The sequence below is a fragment of the Rhinoraja longicauda genome, chromosome 1 (genome assembly GCF_053455715.1).
Source record: "Rhinoraja longicauda isolate Sanriku21f chromosome 1, sRhiLon1.1, whole genome shotgun sequence".
Classification (NCBI taxonomy): Eukaryota; Metazoa; Chordata; class Chondrichthyes; order Rajiformes; family Arhynchobatidae; genus Rhinoraja; species Rhinoraja longicauda.
This window is the reverse complement of record NC_135953.1, coordinates 114,720,187-114,738,015: the sequence shown is the minus strand read 5'-3', so window position 1 is coordinate 114,738,015 and position 17,829 is coordinate 114,720,187. Positions and strand designations below refer to the sequence as shown.

The 17,829-nt window shown below is 44.4% G+C and overlaps 1 protein-coding gene across 2 annotated transcripts in view; it reads left to right on the top strand.

Annotated features, from left to right (window-relative positions):
- Positions 1-17,098, top strand: part of ndufc1 (NADH:ubiquinone oxidoreductase subunit C1) — a 442,230-nt gene extending 425,132 nt beyond the window's left edge. The window contains exons 2-5 of one of the 2 annotated variants that reach the window (XM_078404840.1): positions 2,914-2,982; positions 8,840-8,943; positions 12,126-12,206; positions 15,540-17,098. In XM_078404840.1, coding sequence (XP_078260966.1) covers positions 2,937-2,982; positions 8,840-8,943; positions 12,126-12,185 — 210 coding nt within the window. In that variant the 5' untranslated portion in view covers positions 2,914-2,936 and the 3' untranslated portion in view covers positions 12,186-12,206; positions 15,540-17,098. Of the gene's footprint in view, positions 1-2,913; positions 2,983-3,618; positions 4,048-8,839; positions 8,944-12,125; positions 12,207-15,539 lie in introns of those variants that run through there. The other variant, XM_078404831.1, reaches the window with a different exon arrangement.
- Positions 17,099-17,829: the final 731 nt, after the last annotated feature.

Genomic DNA, 17,829 nt, shown 5'->3' with positions numbered 1-17,829 from the left:
TTATTGTATGTTAATATTTGTTTGCTCCACTTTAAACTGTACAACAATCTTGCACCATTCTGCTGTTTTGCACTCATCATTATATTCATTGTTGTATATAACCAGGTATTTGAATGCCATAGGCATTCACAAATAAAAACCAGTAACGTGACGGATTTGCAATCATTCCGTTTCAGGAAGGAGCTTCCACAACTGCCAAAGCCATTCTGTCAGTGTAGCCAGCCACGAATGCTGACAGGCCCTGTTAATCACAGCAGAACAGTGCACCCAGAACTATGCTGTCCTCCAACAGTAGGGTGCCAACTTAGTTATTGAAGAAACAATGATGTATCAAGCATCTTTTAATTTAATAAATGGATAAGTAGAATGAAATAAAAGATAGATTCTGTTATAAAATATGCAGGGACTCTGAGACCATTTCATTCCTGCCCGTGACCATGTTCTCAATTCCCACGATTATCAGTTTACCACACCTTATCAAACATACAATCATCACCTCCACCTGTCTGTCCTTAGCCTTCTCTGTTGGCCTTCTCCACTTCTGGGGTCAAGCCTAATGCAAACTAAAGGAACAAATGCTTGATCCCACCAGGGGTAGTCTACAACCCAATGATATGAATATCTAATATTTCAGGTAATCCTTATGACCTGTGTTCCCCTCTCTTTTTACTTGCCTTCCACTCTTATCCTCCCATTTTTGTCCCCTTTCCTAGAACCCCCCCCCCTCTCACCCCAATTACCCACTTTCAACCCCCTCACTCATCTGCCTTTCAACCTACTTCCCTATTGGTTCCATTAATCACCCTTCCTTGCTTATCAGATTTCAGCACTGGTAGGCTTTCTGTTCCTGCTTATCCCCCTCCAGCCGTTCTCCTCCATCCTCACCTTATCATCTCCTCCCACATTTGGCTCCATCTGGCTTTTAATTTTTCTCTCTGCTTCCACATCTCACGTCCCTCTGTCTCCAAACTTCACCCCCTTCTGTCCCCCCCCCCCCCAGCTCCTTCACCCCTGTCCCCCCCCCCCCAGCTCCATTATCCTTCACCCCTCCTTGGTCCACCTCTCACCCCACTGGCTCCTGCCTCACCCCCATCATCTCTACTCTTTAAGGTGGTTATCTGCCCTCTCCAATCTCAGTCCTCAACCCAAAACATCAACAATTCCTTTCTCTCCACAGAAGTTGGTCGACCCGAGTTCGTGCAGCAGTTTGATTTGCTCCAGATTCCAGCAACAGCAATCTCTTGCGTCCACATTTCATTCCTCTGGATCATCATCTTGCATTGCTTCACTCCTGTGCTCTATGCCTCAGCAATCTACTCTTCGTCTTTAAACCTAACCGTTCTTCCTCTGCTCTGCCCAAGTCATCAGCTTATCAATTAGACTGATCTGGTAGGTGGGAAAAAAATTAAATGATTTCCTGCAGTTGAGTTTTCCATCCATAATTCCTCCCCTAAAATCATTTAAACGTCTGGATCAGTTAATATCAAGAATCAATCTTTCTGAAATATCTGTACTTTAACTTCATTTTTGGCCACTCTGTTCCTGGAATTCCTGGATTCCAGCTTAACATGGCATTGGTACTGCATAAATGAAATTAGGAGTGAAAGATGATGTTACACATTAATGGTATCTCACTCGATAATGCCTGGAAGGAAGGATTTTGCTATCTTTCAAGTGCAATCTGTTGCCAGTTGTAGGTAGTCCTGGTCTCATACATATAGGCGAGCAGGGGCAATATACGTCTGTTAGATTTTATGTTGACTTACAAATATCGGGTGCAGCATAACCTTTTGAGTTACTCCAGCACTTTATATCTATCTTTGGTATAAACCAGCATCTGCAGTTCTTTGTTTCCCCATCAACCATTATGTCCAACCCCCGCCTCTCTTACAGTTTTCTCCCCTCTTCTACAATCCGGCTGAAGAAGGGTTCCAACCAAAACGTTGCCTATCCATGTCGTGTAGAGATGCTGCCTGATCCGCTAAATTACTCGATCACTTTGTGGTATTTGCTCAAGATGCCAGTAAGAATCCAGTGGAGGCCACTTGAAATGCAGGCGTTGGGTCCCTGTGGCCGGACTCAGGGTTGGAGATCGTGGCTTCAAGGGGGAGCCTGTTAAGCTGGTTCCCGTGGTTGCAATGAAAATCATAGCTTCATGAGAGCCAGTCCCGCATGGCGAACGGAAGACGACGGATCGTGGCCTGCAGGAGGGAGTTACTGAGCCGGCCCCCTGTTCGTCGGGCCCAGCGGCCGCCGGCCTGGAAGGAGGAAGCTGCTGTGCCGGCTCCTGCTTGTCCACAGGAGCCCAAAGACTAGGAGGATGGAGCCAGGATGTATATCCTGGGAAGGAGAGAGGCCAGTAGGAGAGAGAAAAACCTTGGTCTGGCCTATCGTGCCATAGCATGAGGCTGCGGGATGTACCCCAGGGAACAAAGAGGGATGAGGAGAGGTACGATGCATCCAAGGAAGGAGATGGCTGGAGTCCAGCAACAACCTGTGACTTGCCAGGTACAGGCGCCGCTCATAAGAACTAGAGCATGAACTCTGAACATGGCGCCTCCTGCATGTGGCTCAGTAGATTATTCCATTATCTTTGCTAATTAGAGGTATTAGCACTGGACAATTTGCAATGAGAAGAATTTCACTGCGTTAACATTGAACATAGGTGGCAATAAAAAGCACTAGTGCCTTGAGTATATGCAGTTATCTGTATTAATATCAGTACTAGTGAGAACTTTTGTCAGTACAAACTTGCAGCCCCATTTTATACTATCACACAGAGAGGTCTCAGGCTGCATTACCAGAGAGGCTGGGTGCGGGGCGGATACGTGCGTCCTGGGCGTTCAGGCGGCTGAGTGACGGGCGGAGGCGCCGCCCACCGGACCGCCCACCTGGCCGGAGCAGGTTGTGAGCGAGGCCGAGGCTGTGACCGGAGGATGTGGGCCCCGCGCGCTCTGCTCAGGTCCCCCGCGCTCGGCACAGGTGGGCAGCGCGCGGCCCGGGGGCGGTTGGGGCGGCGGTTGGAGGCAGCGCGCGCGGCCCGGGCGGGCGGGCGGTGACCGTCGCTGAGGGAGGTGGCGTTGACCTTGTGGTGGGCCTGAGGCCCGGGTAGGCGGGGGCGGAGCGTCTGTGGGGACTCGGGAGGGGGAGCGTCTGTGGGACCCGGGGAGGGGGTGGGGGAGAGAGGAGGAGCGTCTGTGGGGACCGGGGAGGAGGGATGTGTCTGTGGGGACCCGGGAGGGGTGGGGGAGAGAGGAGGAGCGTCTGTGGGGACCCGGGGAGTGTCTGTGGGGACCCGGGGAGGGGCGGAGCTGTGGGACCTGGTGGGGGGAGTGTCTGGGGGGACCTGGGGGATGGGGGCTGTGGAGACATATGTGGGTCCCTGTGGGAGATTTCGGTCTGGACCAGGGGGTGGGGCGAAGCTATGGGGACCACGGGGAAGACTTGTGTGGGTGTCTGTGGGAGATGTCTGTGGGGACCCGTGGGTGGCGGGTGTGGAGACCAAGGAGGGTCTGTGGGCCCTGGGGAAGGTGTCTGAGGGAACACGGGGGGGGGGGGGGGGGGGGCACCTCTGTGGAGGGAGCTGTCAGGACCTGGGGGGATGGGGAAACTGAGGATCAGAAGGTTCCTTGGATAGATGTCTTACTAAAACTACACTTGGTTTGTCAATGCTGTTGTCTCCATCACGTGTCAGCAATGTAGTTGTCATCCTGTTCCTGACTGCTCATTTCGCACAATGAAGTAGCCTTTGTACGCATAGTTGGACAACATGACATGGGTCGGTAGGTCGTGGACCAAACTAATCTTTATTAAACATCTTACGCACACCGCTCCTGAGCATATTCCTTACAAATCTACGTTCTCTCAACAACAAAATGGACAAACTGCAACTCCTGCGGCATACAAACAAGGACTTCTCTCAAGCCGCTGCCCTGTGCTTCACCGAGACCTGGCTGTTTGAGTCAACCCTGGACAATGCGCTGCAACTGGCTGGCTTTGAACACAGAGCAGACCGCGAGGCAGAGGCAGCGGGAAAATCAAGAGGAGGTAGAATATGCTTCTGTACTAATGAGGACTGGTGCAGCGACATCACGGTACTGTCTAACTTCTGTTCTCCCAATCTAGAATCTTTATAAACTGCAAACCCTTTTATTCTCTGAGGGAAGTTACCACTTTTATTCTTGCAGGAGTTTACATACCCCCCCAAGCATGGGTACATGAGCTGCAAATGCATAATGCATTGCATTATGCAAATGCAACTCGCTGACCAGGTATTCATGGTAGAGAGTGACTTCCCAGACTACATGGTCATTGTTTTGGGGGACGTTAACAAGGCTAACCTCAGTCGTGAGCTCCCAAAGTACAGACTTCATGTTACCTGCCCCACCCGACAGGAGAGACCACTTGATCACTGTTACACTTTAATCAGGAACGCATATTGCTCTGTTCCCCGGGCGACTCTGGGTCTCTCTGATCATTGTTTAGTTCACCTTATTCCGACCTACAGGCAGAAACTAAAATCTGCTAAGCCTGTGGTCAGAACAACAAAAAGGTAGACAAGCGAGGGCATGGAAAAACTACAGTCCTGCTTTGACTGCACTGATTGGAATGTGTTCAGGGGAAGCAACCACAAACCTCGATGTATATACAGACACTGTGACATCCTATGTTAGCTTTTGCGAGGATAGTTGCATTCCACTAAGATCCGGATCTGGTTCAACAACGACAAGCCCTGGTTCACAGCACAACTCAGACAGCTCCGCCAGTCAAAAGATGAGGCCCACAGGAGCGGGGATGCAGACCTCTACAGGCAGGCCAAGTACAAACTAAGAAGAGGAATCAGTGCTGCCAAAGAAAGGTACTCTGAGAAGCTGAGGAGCAAGTTCTCAGCTAATGACTCATCTTCAGTTAGGAAGGGCTTGCAAGAAATCACCAGCTACAAGAGGAAAACCCCCCCGCTCCTTGGACAATCGTCAGCTGACCAACGTCCTGAACGAGTTCTATTCCAGGTTTGAGAAACATAACCCTGGGACTCCACCCCCCCCCACCCTCTCTTTCCCCCCCCACCCTCTCTTCCCCCCCCCCCCCCCCCCACCTCTCTTCCCCCCCCACCCTCTCTTCCCCCCCCCACCTTCTCTTCCCCCCCACCTTCTCTTCCCCCCCACCTTCTCTTCCCCCCCACCTTCTCTTCCCCCCCACCTTCTCTTCCCCCCACCCTCTCTTCCCCCCACCCTCTCTTCCCCCCCACCCTCTCTTCCCCCCACCCTCTCTTCCCCCCCCACCTCTCTTCCCCCCCACCTCTCTTCCCCCCCCCCACCTCTCTTCCCCCCCCCACCTCTCTTCCCCCCCCCACCCTCTCTTCCCCCCACCCTCTCTTCCCCCCCACCCCTCTCTTCCCCCCCACCCTCTCTTCCCCCCCCACCCTCTCTTCCCCCCCACCCTCTCTCCCCCCACCCTCTCTTCCCCCCCACCCTCTCTTCCCCCCCACCCTCTCTTCCCCCCCCCACCCTCTCTTCCCCCCCCACCCTCTCTTCCCCCCACCCTCTCTTCCCCCCCCACCCTCTCTTCCCCCCCACCCTCTCATCCCCCCCCACCCTCTCATCCCCCCCCACCCTCTCATCCCCCCCCACCCTCTCATCCCCCCCCACCCTCTCTTCCCCCCCCACCCTCTCTTCCCCCCCCCACCCTCTCTTCCCCCCCACCCTCTCTTCCCCCCACCCTCTCTTCCCCCCCCACCCTCTCTTCCCCCCCCCACCCTCTCTTCCCCCCCACCCTCTCTTCCCCCCCCCACCCTCTCTTCCCCCCCCACGTTCTCTTCCCCCCCCACCCTCTCTTTCCCCCACCTCTCTTCCCCCCCACCTCTCTCCCTCCCCCCCCTATGTTCCTTGGAATCATCATCTATAAAGGACCTTAAATAGGGGGCCACCATCGACTTCACAGTCAGAAAGGCCCAACAGAGGATGTACTTCATGCGGCAACTGAGGAAACACAATCTGCCACAGGCAATGATGGCCCAATTCTCCTGCCATCGTAGAGTCCGTCCTCACCTTTTCTATCATGTTCTGGTTTGGCTCAGCCACCAAGCACGACATCCGGAGGCTGCTACGAATCGTTTGATCAGCTGAGAAGGTTGTTGGCTGCAACCTTCCCCCCCATTGACGAACTGTACACTGCAAGGGCCAGGAAGCGAGTGGGCAAGATCCTCTCTGACCCCTCTCACCCTGGCCACAAACTCTTTGAAGCACTTCCCTCTGGAAAGCGACTCCAGACTGTCAAAGCAGCCACAGCTGCTTTTTTTCCCCGGGAGTAGTAGCTGTATTCAATAACCAAAAGTCTGTAGTCTCTTTTTGCTCTGGTTTATTTCACTCACATGTTTAAACTGTAATGTTGTATTCTTAATGTTTTAATGTTTTATGCTTTATTCTTAATTATTTACTGTACGTTCGTGTTTTTACTTGTGAGCGGAGCACCAAGGCACATTCCTGGTATGTGCCAATAAACGTATTCATTCGTTCATTAAACCTATATCCAGTGCTAGGGGAATTCAGCAGGTCAAATAGCATCTATGGAAGACATTGATAGATATTGTTTGGGTCAGACCCTTCTTCAAACTGCTTGACACCTTTGATGTTCATCAAGACAACAAGAAAATGCTGGAAGTACATAGCTTGTTAATTTCAAAACGTTTGCAATGTACAAATTAGAAGATGTTTTATCCACTACCACTCTAACAATACTTGGGAACCCCACAAAAGTATGGACTATCTACAGGGAATGTGTTTAAACTACTGGGAGTTTTGGAAATTCTCAACGTATCCCTGACCATTTCCACATAATTCATAATATGTTCATATTTTTTTGTTTCATTTAATAGTTAACATTTTCCTTCAATTGCATCTTTCCGCCCAGGTACACATTTTCCGATTTTAATTCTATGATGATGTTGAGAGTATGAGAATTCTGCAATGTTAATATCAGTCAATATCAGTCAATGTCAAGGGGAGATTCAGATATTCTATTATTGAAGATCAACCTGTCTAATGTTGTTCAGGTTCTTAAAGTCAGAGTGATACAGTGTGGAAACAGGCCCTTCGGCAGAACTTGCCCAACATGTCCCAGTGTCCTTTGTTCTTGACAAAGGTGGCCAAAATATCATCATTCATAGCATCTGAGCTGCCTGAACGGAAGTATTTTTGATCTTTCTCTTGAATGTAGAAAGATCCATGATACTCTGAACATGGAGTTTATTCTTGGTAGACCTACTAAAGTAAAGATGAAAAAGCCATATTCACTACCTTATTGTGATTTGGCCATGAACAGGAATGTGTCTGCTTATGTGTGTCCTGTTCAGAGAATTGCAAAATGTATATGCCTGGATTATTTTCTGCGGAAAATATTGTTGGTTGGCCTCATTCTTTCCTATTTTCTATTAACTTTGCATCTCTGTAACTCTTCTATCTGTGCCCTAACTCACATCTGTCCTGTTGGCCTTTGTTTTTCCACGTGCTGGTCTATATTGGCTCCCTGTAATGGAATACTGAAGTAAATCTTATTCATGTTTTCAAATCTTTCCATTGCCTTTCCTCTCCCTGTCTTTGTAATGTCCTTCAGCCCTATAACCTTTGTGCTTCATATTTGCATGCATGTACATAGTTGGCAGTTGTGAATTCAGCTACCAAGAGCCTGAACTCTGGAATTCACTCAAAATGTGCTTTTTCTTCATTTTACTCTTTTGAGCAAGTATTTTGTCTTCCGTCCTTGTGTATCTCCCTCTGTGGCACACTGTCTTTTTTTTGTAAATGTTCATTGGCATAATTCTTGTAATATTAAATAATTTGCATGAATGGGATTTAAAAAATAATAAACATTTACACTCTCACCCTGTTCTGTGTTATCTTGGCCGTCTTTATTCTAATTCTCCATATCACTGTTTGCAAGCCTTTTGTTTCTTTCGATGATATGTTAGCTATCCAAATATGTTTTCTACCTGTTCTGTAGTAGTTAACTCTGTTGCACTTGCTGGCCTGCTAGTTCTAATGTTTGGAAACAGATACTGCAGAATGTAATTTTTTTGGTCATATTTGGATTGACAGTTGGAATGCCGGCTTCACAAGGCTTCAAAGGAAACCAGTGAAAGGAGGCAAATCCAAGAGATAGATTTTGGGGTGGGCACACCTGGAATCCTAATGTTTGTGAGAGAGGGTGAAGATTTGATGGAGCCATTGGAAATAAGGTTGAGGTGGAAGGTGAACAAGGAAGTGTATTTTAAAGAGAATGCAAGGTTGAATTACTTGACATTTCCTCACAAAGATTATACAAGAGAGTTCAATAAAAGCCTTGTATGTTCCTTGCTTTCATATTTAAGGGCAATTCAACTAAAATAAATCTGCAAATTAAATAAAATGTAGGGCATAAAGAATTTTTTTAAATCCCTCGTAGCCAATATCTGTTTGAACTTTTCCATCATTTGTTATCTTCCCTTGTGGAATATAAATCAATGTGTTGGCTAGCTGTGAAGTATTTTCAAAATTGAGAATCATAAGTATTTCTTGAAAATTGTAACACATGTTGAGCTGTGAATTCATATTCCCTTTCCAAGTTATCTAACTTTTATGAGTCGGCTCTGAATGTATTCAGCTTTGAAGGGATAGTGTCTTAATGTCTTCGAGTGCATTCTTCACAATAAGGTTCAATGGAAAGAAGCTGAGGTTGGAAAATGGCTAGCTTAATTTTTTCTGAACACTGATGGATGAATTTTGTTGTATGAGGTTCACGGTGACAATGTAAAATTAATGTCATTTCATGCTAGAAAACAATGAAATGTCCTTTTTATTTTCAGTACTGACTCGATCTGTTTTCACTGCAAGGAAACCTGACTACACTAATCCAAACTGGATACGAGTTGGCTTGGCCTTTGGAAGCACAATAGCACTCTGGACTCTGGTAAGCAATACTGTAGAAGTAAATATTAAAAAAATACAAAGAGTTAAGATGAAAAGATAGAATATTTTACAGCATTTACAGCAGCATTACAACAAAGGATTTTAACTTGAAAAATAAGTTGCATCAGTAGCCGTTTTTGTAAAATATAAAATTTAACTTTACATTTTGAATTGCATAAGAGTTATCCTCTCACAAATTTCCTAATCTAAGTATTGATGAACCAAAGTGATCCTGGTAAACTTGTTATTTTACACAATATACACTATTATATATGTCTACTCCCTAGCGTTTGAGGCTCATTGAGGAGGCGCTGTGAACTGTTTGCGTGCTACTGTATGTTTCATTTTTTTCCTTAGTACCTAATCAGATGTACAGCACTTTGGTCAACGTGGGTTGTTTTTAAATGTGCTATACAAATAAAATTGACTTGACTTGACTTGACTATTAAATCCTTTCTAAAATAAGCTAAAATCAAAATAGTAGATGCTGGGAACCCAAAATAGAATAAAAGTGCTGGAAATGTTCAACAAGTTGAACAGCATCTCGAGACAGAAAAGGATTTAACATTTCGAGCTGATATGATCCTACCTGATATGATCAGTATTTGGAGCATTTAGATTCATGTAGCTTCTGCTACACTCTTTCCCAGCAAAATTTCATTGCAAAATCTGTCGTTTTTAGAAGTACATTACGGTTTTATTCGTGGGAAATTTGCAAATTATCTAAGACATAGATTAGAAAGACATCACAGAGATGCTGATGTCTGACCTGCTGAGTTATTCCAGCACTTTGTCTTTTTTTGTAAACCAGCATCTACAGTTCCTTGTTTCTACACCTACAGTGGTTGCATAGTGGGCTCTTGCACTGTTATCTCTGTGAACAAGTTCCACTATTGGCAGTCCATCCTATTTCCTACCAATTTTCATCTCTTCAGATGGAATCATCTGAAAATAGACCTATTAGGAAATAGATCTGAAAATTAGTTTTCATGAGTACGTAGTCAATATCTATTTCTATGTCTCAACCCCAGGCTGTCGTACTGTTAGTCCAACACATAGCAATGGGTGAACAGAAATTTTCATGAACTAAATATTTGAAGATCAAAGCTTCTCCTACACAACCACTTTATACCTACTGACATCCCTATTTTCCTGACCTGTCTTCAGCAGAACCATAGGCAGATACCACATGTGATAAAATAAAAGCATGCAAAGCACCAGAAGCAGCCATCTGCAGCAGAACTAAGAAATCCTACCGCCAATTCATTAAATTCAACCTAGTCCTACTATATATTTGCATGAATGGCAGTGGACAACAACTGAAGGAGCTTTGAGCATTACCACCTTCTATGATAATGCAGTCTGTAATATTTTTAAGGACACACAGACATGGGCAATAAATGATGCCATATATGGTGAATGAATAAATAAAATGTGATGTGACATCTTATACTTTTTGACATCTGTTGGCATTTTAAATTATTTGTTTATCTAATACTTGAAATATTTGCAATTGCTTAACAAGTAAGTAATTTTGTTTACAGCAGTCTGGAAAACAATGTTTAAATAGATAACCAGAATGTTAAAAGTAAGAGCAAGAGTAGGCTTGTATTGTCTTTTGGCATACTACTGGCCAATGCAATAGCCACCTGGAAAGAATCTTGTCTGTCTTAAAGCCTTCTACAATTAAAGTTCCCCTGAATTTAATACATGAAGCACATCTGTTTCTGTCACAGTGCATAAGATTATCCTCCGAGCACTTCATTGCTATTTCTCTATGCAGAGACCTGAAAGCCTGTAAGTTGACTTGAGATTATTAAGTAGATTTTCCTGGATTGTTTTAACACAATATCCCCAAACAGGGTAGTGGTATGGTAAACATTATATTAGTGTGCTAAAAATCCTGCCTATTCTCTGCGGTAGTGACTTCCATCAGGCAAAACTGATATTCATTAAGGAAATTACAATTTCTGAGATGAATTCACAAGTGTGATCTGGTACAGATAACAGGCTGCTTTCTGAATAATGTCAGGGATAGGAAATGATTGTAAAATTTTAAAAATTGCATTTAGATTGGGGCCTTGCTTTGAATAAGTTGAAGAAAGCTGAGCTTAGTTTGGGTCATAAGCCCTAGCCAATGATGATGTTCATCAATATAATATTGCATGGTCACTGCCCATTTAATTTTGTAGGCTATTAATATTTTAAATTTGAAAAAAATAGATCAGAACATTATGAAGACTCTACAGCTTGTACCATTCAACAATGAAGTCATTTTTCTGGCCTCTATCAATTTGAATGGTCCTCCTACATTTATTATTTGCTTCTGTTTTTAATCTCCTTTTACCTCTATCCCCATGCATGCTCCATATAACGTTCACTCTACTTGCAATTACTATAATTGAACTGTAGTTTATCACCAGTAACCCATCCCAATCTGAGTTGATAGGATGGATTTCCAAAAGCATCATTTTTTTCGAAATGTTCTAAGCATTGAGAATGGGGATATCAGTTGGATTTTGTCTGATATATTCTTACCTGACCTTGAATTACTGAACATTGTGGAAACCAGTGATTCATTTAAAAAAAATTGACCCATGTTTTCAAAACTGAAATGCAACCTTTTTTAAAAATCAGATGTTTGAAAACTGAAATAACAATATTGATGGAAATGTTGATTGTCTTATTAAGGTTTGCAGTATTTTGACTTTCATTAATTTTCTTCTGTTATTTCAAGTGTAAAATTTTTCTGGAAATCCACAACATTGAAATCTATAATTCGTAATGAAATATGGTCCTACATCTAGTAACATTGTCCAGCAGAGACCACAGAATGTTGCTTGGATTTGATGATTTGCCTTTTGTCATCTTTAGTCCTGAGCATTGAAGCAAATTTCTGCAGCAGAATTTGATTAATAATTTAGATTAGAGGTTGTAGGGTTTCTTCTCTATCTGCTTCATTGTCATAATTTGTTGTAGTTATTCATTGCGATCGCAAACTGTGAAGGTGACCAAACAAACAGTTGAAAGTGTCATTATATGTCTACAGGCAGTAAAGGTTATTTATGACACTACCAGCTGAATTATTCATTGGGGATCAAATAAATCACCTGTGTACTGTAGGTATAATAAAATGCTCACAGATGTACTATTTATTCTGCACTTATTCTGTTAAATATTCAGCTCTTCAAGCAACATGATCAGGATGTTCAAGCATACAAAACACATCATGGCATCCAATAACGGTCTGCCATTGTACAATGAGTAAGGATAATTTTAATGTTATTTTATAATTAGAATAGTACATCAACGATGTACAAACATCATTATTGTTTAAGAAGCTGCTTTGACCTATCTAGTACCGAGGACACCATGATCAAACAATATCTTGCATTTTTGATTCCTGGCTCTGATATTAGTTGATATTGTTTGGTGCTCTGCCTCTTTAGATGTGTCATCATTACTCCCCTCCATAGAATAAAATCTCCTTCAAACCCATTGTTCTTGCAAAGCAGAACTACATCTCCAACCTTTTTCATCTCCAGAGCCCTTGAATGTGCTATTGGCTAATAAAGTTTGCTCATCTCTCCCAGACTCCATAATTAAATTTGCATGATCAGATTTTGTCCCTGCCAATGTTCCAAGAAGCTATCTCTCTCATGTTCTCAACTAGTCTGCATCCTTTGTGGGTGGCCTTCTCATCCATCCCTCCCGTCATTTCATTGACTCTTAGCAGTATCTCATTGGGTGAAATTGCTCTTATGTAATTCCTTTGTGTCATAACTGGAGAATCACTGATATTAGCTACTCTTGCTGCTGCATTTGTTCCATTAATGTTCCCAAGGATTTTCCCTTTGCCTCACCTACCTTGCTTAAATGCTGCTCTCAGTGTCGTTATGACATGTTGAAAGACTGGAGCGACTGGGCTTGTATACTCTGGAATTTAGGATGAGAAGGAACCTTATTGAAACATATAAGATTATTAAGGGATTGGACACGCTAGAGGCAGCAAACATGTTCCCGATGTTGGGGGAGTCCCGAACCAGGGGCCACAGTTTAAGGATAAGGGGTAGGCCATTTAGAGCGGAGATGAGGAAGAACTTTTTCACTCAGAGTGTTGTGAAGCTGTGGAATTCTCTGCCTCAGAAGGCAGTGGAGGCCAATTCTCTGGATGCTTTCAAGAGAGAGTTAGATAGAGCTCTTAATGATTGCGGAGTCAGGTGATATGGGGAGAAGGCAGGAACGGGGTACTGATTGTGCATGATCAGCCATGATCACGGTGAATGGCGGTGCAGTGGTGAAGGTGTGGAATTCTCTGCCTCAGAAGGCAGTGGAGGCCAGTTTGTTGGATGCTTTCAAGAGAGCTGGATAGAGCTCTTAAGGATAGCGGAGTGAGGGGGTATGGGGAGAAGGCAGGAACGGGGTACTGATTGAGAGTGATCAGCCATGATCGCATTGAATGGCGGTGCTGGCTCGAAGGGCTGAATGGCCTACTCCTGCACCTATTGTCTATTGTCTATTGCTGGCTCGAAGGGCCAAATGCACCTATTGTCTATTGCCTATTATCTGAAAAGAATGTAATTGTCCATGTCAAAATGCAAAGTGTTGAAGATACTCAGCAGGTCCAAATCTCTCCTGCGGTCCTCTCCTGGGGCAACCCTCCCCTCCTCACCCACTCCATCCTCCCTGAACTCCCCTCCTCCCCTCCCCCTTATCCCCCTTCCTCCCCTCCCCCCCACTCACCCACCCCATCCCCCTGAACCCTCCTCCTCCTCCCCTCTCACCCACTCCACCCCTCCTCACCCCCCCAACCACTCACCCACTCCATCCCCCTTCAATCCCCCTTATCCCCCCCTGCATTGGTCTAGCACCTTCCCCTCCCCCTTCCCCTCCTCCCCCCCACTCACCCACTCCATCCACCCTGAACCCCCCTTATCCCCCTTCCTCCCCTCTCACCCACACCATCCCTCCTGAACCCCCCTCCTCCCCCCCCATTCACCCACTCCATCCCCCCCTGAACCCCCCCTCCTCCTCCCCCACTCACCCACTCCACCCCCGCGAACCCCCCTCCTCCCCTCCCCCCGAACCCCCCTCCTCCCCTCCCCCCCAACCACTCACCCACTCCATCCCCCCTCTACCCCCCTTATCCCCCCTCTCATTGCACCATCGCAATCGAAATATCGTAGGTTGCCCCAACTGCGCACGTGTGGACTGACGCCGAAAACTCGGCTAGTCCTCCCGGCAGGGGTGTTGGATGAGGGAGGTGAAGGTTGAGGGGAGATTGAGTGGGTGAGGGGAGGAGAGGGGTTGTGGGGGGGGGTGGAGTGGGTGTTAGCGGTAGCTCGTTGGCCCGGAACCCCCCCTCCCTCATTGGCCGCCATTCCCATCACTCGGGCAGGTCAAACGCGTCTGACGGCCAAGGACTTGGAAAAAGTAATTTTTTAAACTTTAAAATGTCTCTAACTTAAAAAATATAATGCATGTTTCATTCAAATTGGTCTTAAGGTGACCCCAGGACAATGTTGAGTAAGGTGGTCCTAAAATTGTCACGCTATCGTGTGACAGGGGCACAAAAATAAGGAAGGATCAAACAGACAAGATGAGAGTTTTAGTTATATAGTAAAGAAATTGAATGTTATGCAAGTGAGTATGCATTCAATTAAAATAAACATTTTTTAAGCTAACTCAGGAGTTCCAGGGAGATAAAAATCCAGAAACACATTACAAATAGATAGGTTTAACTGAAGATTTGGGATCTATTCCTGCTGGTGTCTTAAGTTGAATCATGATCAATAGTCTCTGCATTCCATTTGACTTAACTGGGAATCTGAACTGATATCATCACGAAGGATGCTGAAAAGTACTTTTGCATTATCAGTTTCTGTCTCAGTCCATCTACCGTTGAGAGCACCATCCATCATGTAGATGGCGGTTTACAAAAACAAAAAGTGCTGGAGGACCTCAGTGGATCAGGCAGCATCTGGTGAGGATATGGATTGGTGACATTTCATGTTCAGACTGAAGACTCCCGAACCGAAACAACATCTCTCCAAATACTGCCTGACCAATGGCACTTTTTTTTCCTTGATTGAATTAAGGTGGACCAAATAGCAGTTTAGATTTTTCCTTCCTTGTACCTTTTTTGTTCGATTTTCATTCTTGTCTGATTTAACTCCTTCAACCCTTTGTTGTTGAATATTGCAGCTTATTAAATCCTGAACTTGCAATGGATTTGTCGTTTAATATCTTGACTTCAGTACCTTGAGTAGGGGATCATGATTTAGTCTGGACGACAAATGATTGAACGATTTGAACATACAACAAGAATTTAACCTAATCCTGTCCTCGTGTGGTTCACTTTTACTAACTTCACATTACTGCTCATTGTTTTAGTTTGTCTAACTCATCTATGCTGAAAGATTTTCATGTCTTTGATTTACAATGAGAAATAAAATGGAGATTTAAAAACACAGAACAGTAATGCTTTGTGGGTCATGGTCACCTGTAATAGATCACCAAATAGTCATATACCCATCAGGTCTTTGACGTAATTCTCCTTTTTAAAGTTGAAGACTTATAAACTCTTTTTTCTTTCAGGAAATAATTAATTGTAGAAGTGCATAAGTGGTGCAACAAAGATTGCAAAATGAATCTGCTGAAAGATGACACCAACTACTCAAACGTAACAATCCAAATGATGATCCATTCTGTATTAAGTAGAAAAATGTCTGTTTATTTCTGGTGTTCCTCACACATTATTAACATTAGAATAACTTATGAAAATTGAGGTTGCACCCCAGTGTTGTAAACTGTGCCTGTGATAAATAAATGCAATAGAAGATTAAATTCAGTCTTATGCCGGGTTATTTCAATAAACTATTTCACATAGATACATAGACAATAGGTGCAGGAGTAGGCTATTCAATGTGATCATGGCTGATCATCCACAATCAGTACCGTTCCTGCCTTCTCCCCATACCCCTTGAGTCCGCTAGCCCTAAGAGGTATATCTAACTCTTTTTTGAATGCATCCAGTGAATTGGCCTCCACTGCCTTCTGAGGCAGAGAATTCCACAAATTCACAACTCTCTATGAAAAAGTTTTTCCTCATTTCAGTTCTAAATGGCCTACCCCTTATTCTTAAACTGTGGCCCCTGGTTCTGGACTCCCTCAACATCAGGAACATGTTTCCTGCATCTAGCGTGTCCAATCCCTTAATAATTTTATATGTTTCTATAAGATCCCCTCTCATCCTTAATTCCAGTGAATACAAGCCCAGTCGCTCCATTCTTTCATCGTATGACAGTCCCGCCATCCCGGGAATTAACCTTGTGAACCTACGCTGTACTCCCTCAATAGCAAGAATGTCTTTCCTCAAATTATTTGTAGATGTAGATCCTAAGGCTTATTTTGTTTTGTTTTTTCTCTCCTGACTTAATCTTTTATTTCAAGTGCACTAGGACTATATTGTGGCGCGTCAAGAGAGGCCCGAAATAAAGGCGAGGAGCCGGGTATTTTGGGGCGTTCGGTTTATTTCTCAGTTATCAGACTGGTCGAGTCTGCTGGAATAGCTTCGCGCCCAAAACCTTGTCCTTATATACCTAGTACAGGACCGCCCCCCTGGACTGGTCCATTCCCGTGCCGAGGGGTCGGTAGTGGTATGGCCCGACCCTTGGGAGCCGCCACAATATTTTGCAACCTTCAAAAGCAGATCCATTTTAGCGATCTTGGAAGGTGAGTAAAATGCATCTTTTCTTTTTTAAAAAAAAAGGGTAGGAAACAAAATCATCGATTCTTATCAGTTTACCAGGTTGTCAAATGCATCAGGACAGTTTGCGGAGTGCAGTCATGTTAATCATGTTCACTTGTCCGATGAAAGTATATCATTGGTGCTCGGCCATCCAGAATGCACTGCAGGGTACATAAATCCCATCTGATTCAAACTGGGAATTCATCCATTATCCATTTTACAGCTGAGACGGAAAGGTGACCTCATTTAATGTTATTCTTATTTTAACCAATGCGGCCATGTCTGTTAATTGCAATGTAAGTTACTTGTCTCAAAAGACCTCTTGTATGTTGAGGTAATTGTATACCTATTGTGCTCCTTCAGCTCTGGCATCCAGAAATAAACATTAAACATGTTTTATCTCTGACTTACCTCTCAATATTTGTAACCGACATTCTTTCCCATTGCATTTGATGTTGTCAATATGGCATAGTTTAGCTGAGTCAACTAATTTGGGGTCACAATCATGGCTTTAACTTTATACTCTGCCAAAAGCAGGGGGATAAACAGACTTTCAAAAAGAAAACTGCTGTTCCACATACAAATTTTACTCAATACAAAAATTATAAAGAAAGGTGAGCCTGATTAAATATTTGTCTAACTCAAAATAAACTAGGGCGGCACGGTAGCGCAGCGGTAGAGTTGCTGCTTTACAGCGAATGCAGCGCCGGAGACTCAGGTTCGATCCTGACTACGGGTGCTGCACTGTAAGGAGTTTGTACGTTCTCCCCGTGACCTGCGTGGGTTTACTCCGAGATCTTCGGTTTCCTCCCACACTCCAAAGACGTACAGGTATGTAGGTTAATTGGCTGGGTAAATGTAAAAATTGTCCCTAGTGGGTGTAGGATAGTGTTAATGTACGGGGATCACTGGGCAGCACGGACTTGGAGGGCCGAAAAGGCCTGTTTCCGGCTGTATGTATATGATATATGATATATCATATCATATCATATATATCATGATATAGGGCACTGTAATGTGGCAGTCAATTTGCTAGATAAGATGTGAGATTTCAAATCCCAACACAACAGCTGGGAATTGAAAAAAGTTTAAATTTCTGCTTGGAATTAAAACAAAATAGCTAATGTAAGTAGCAGT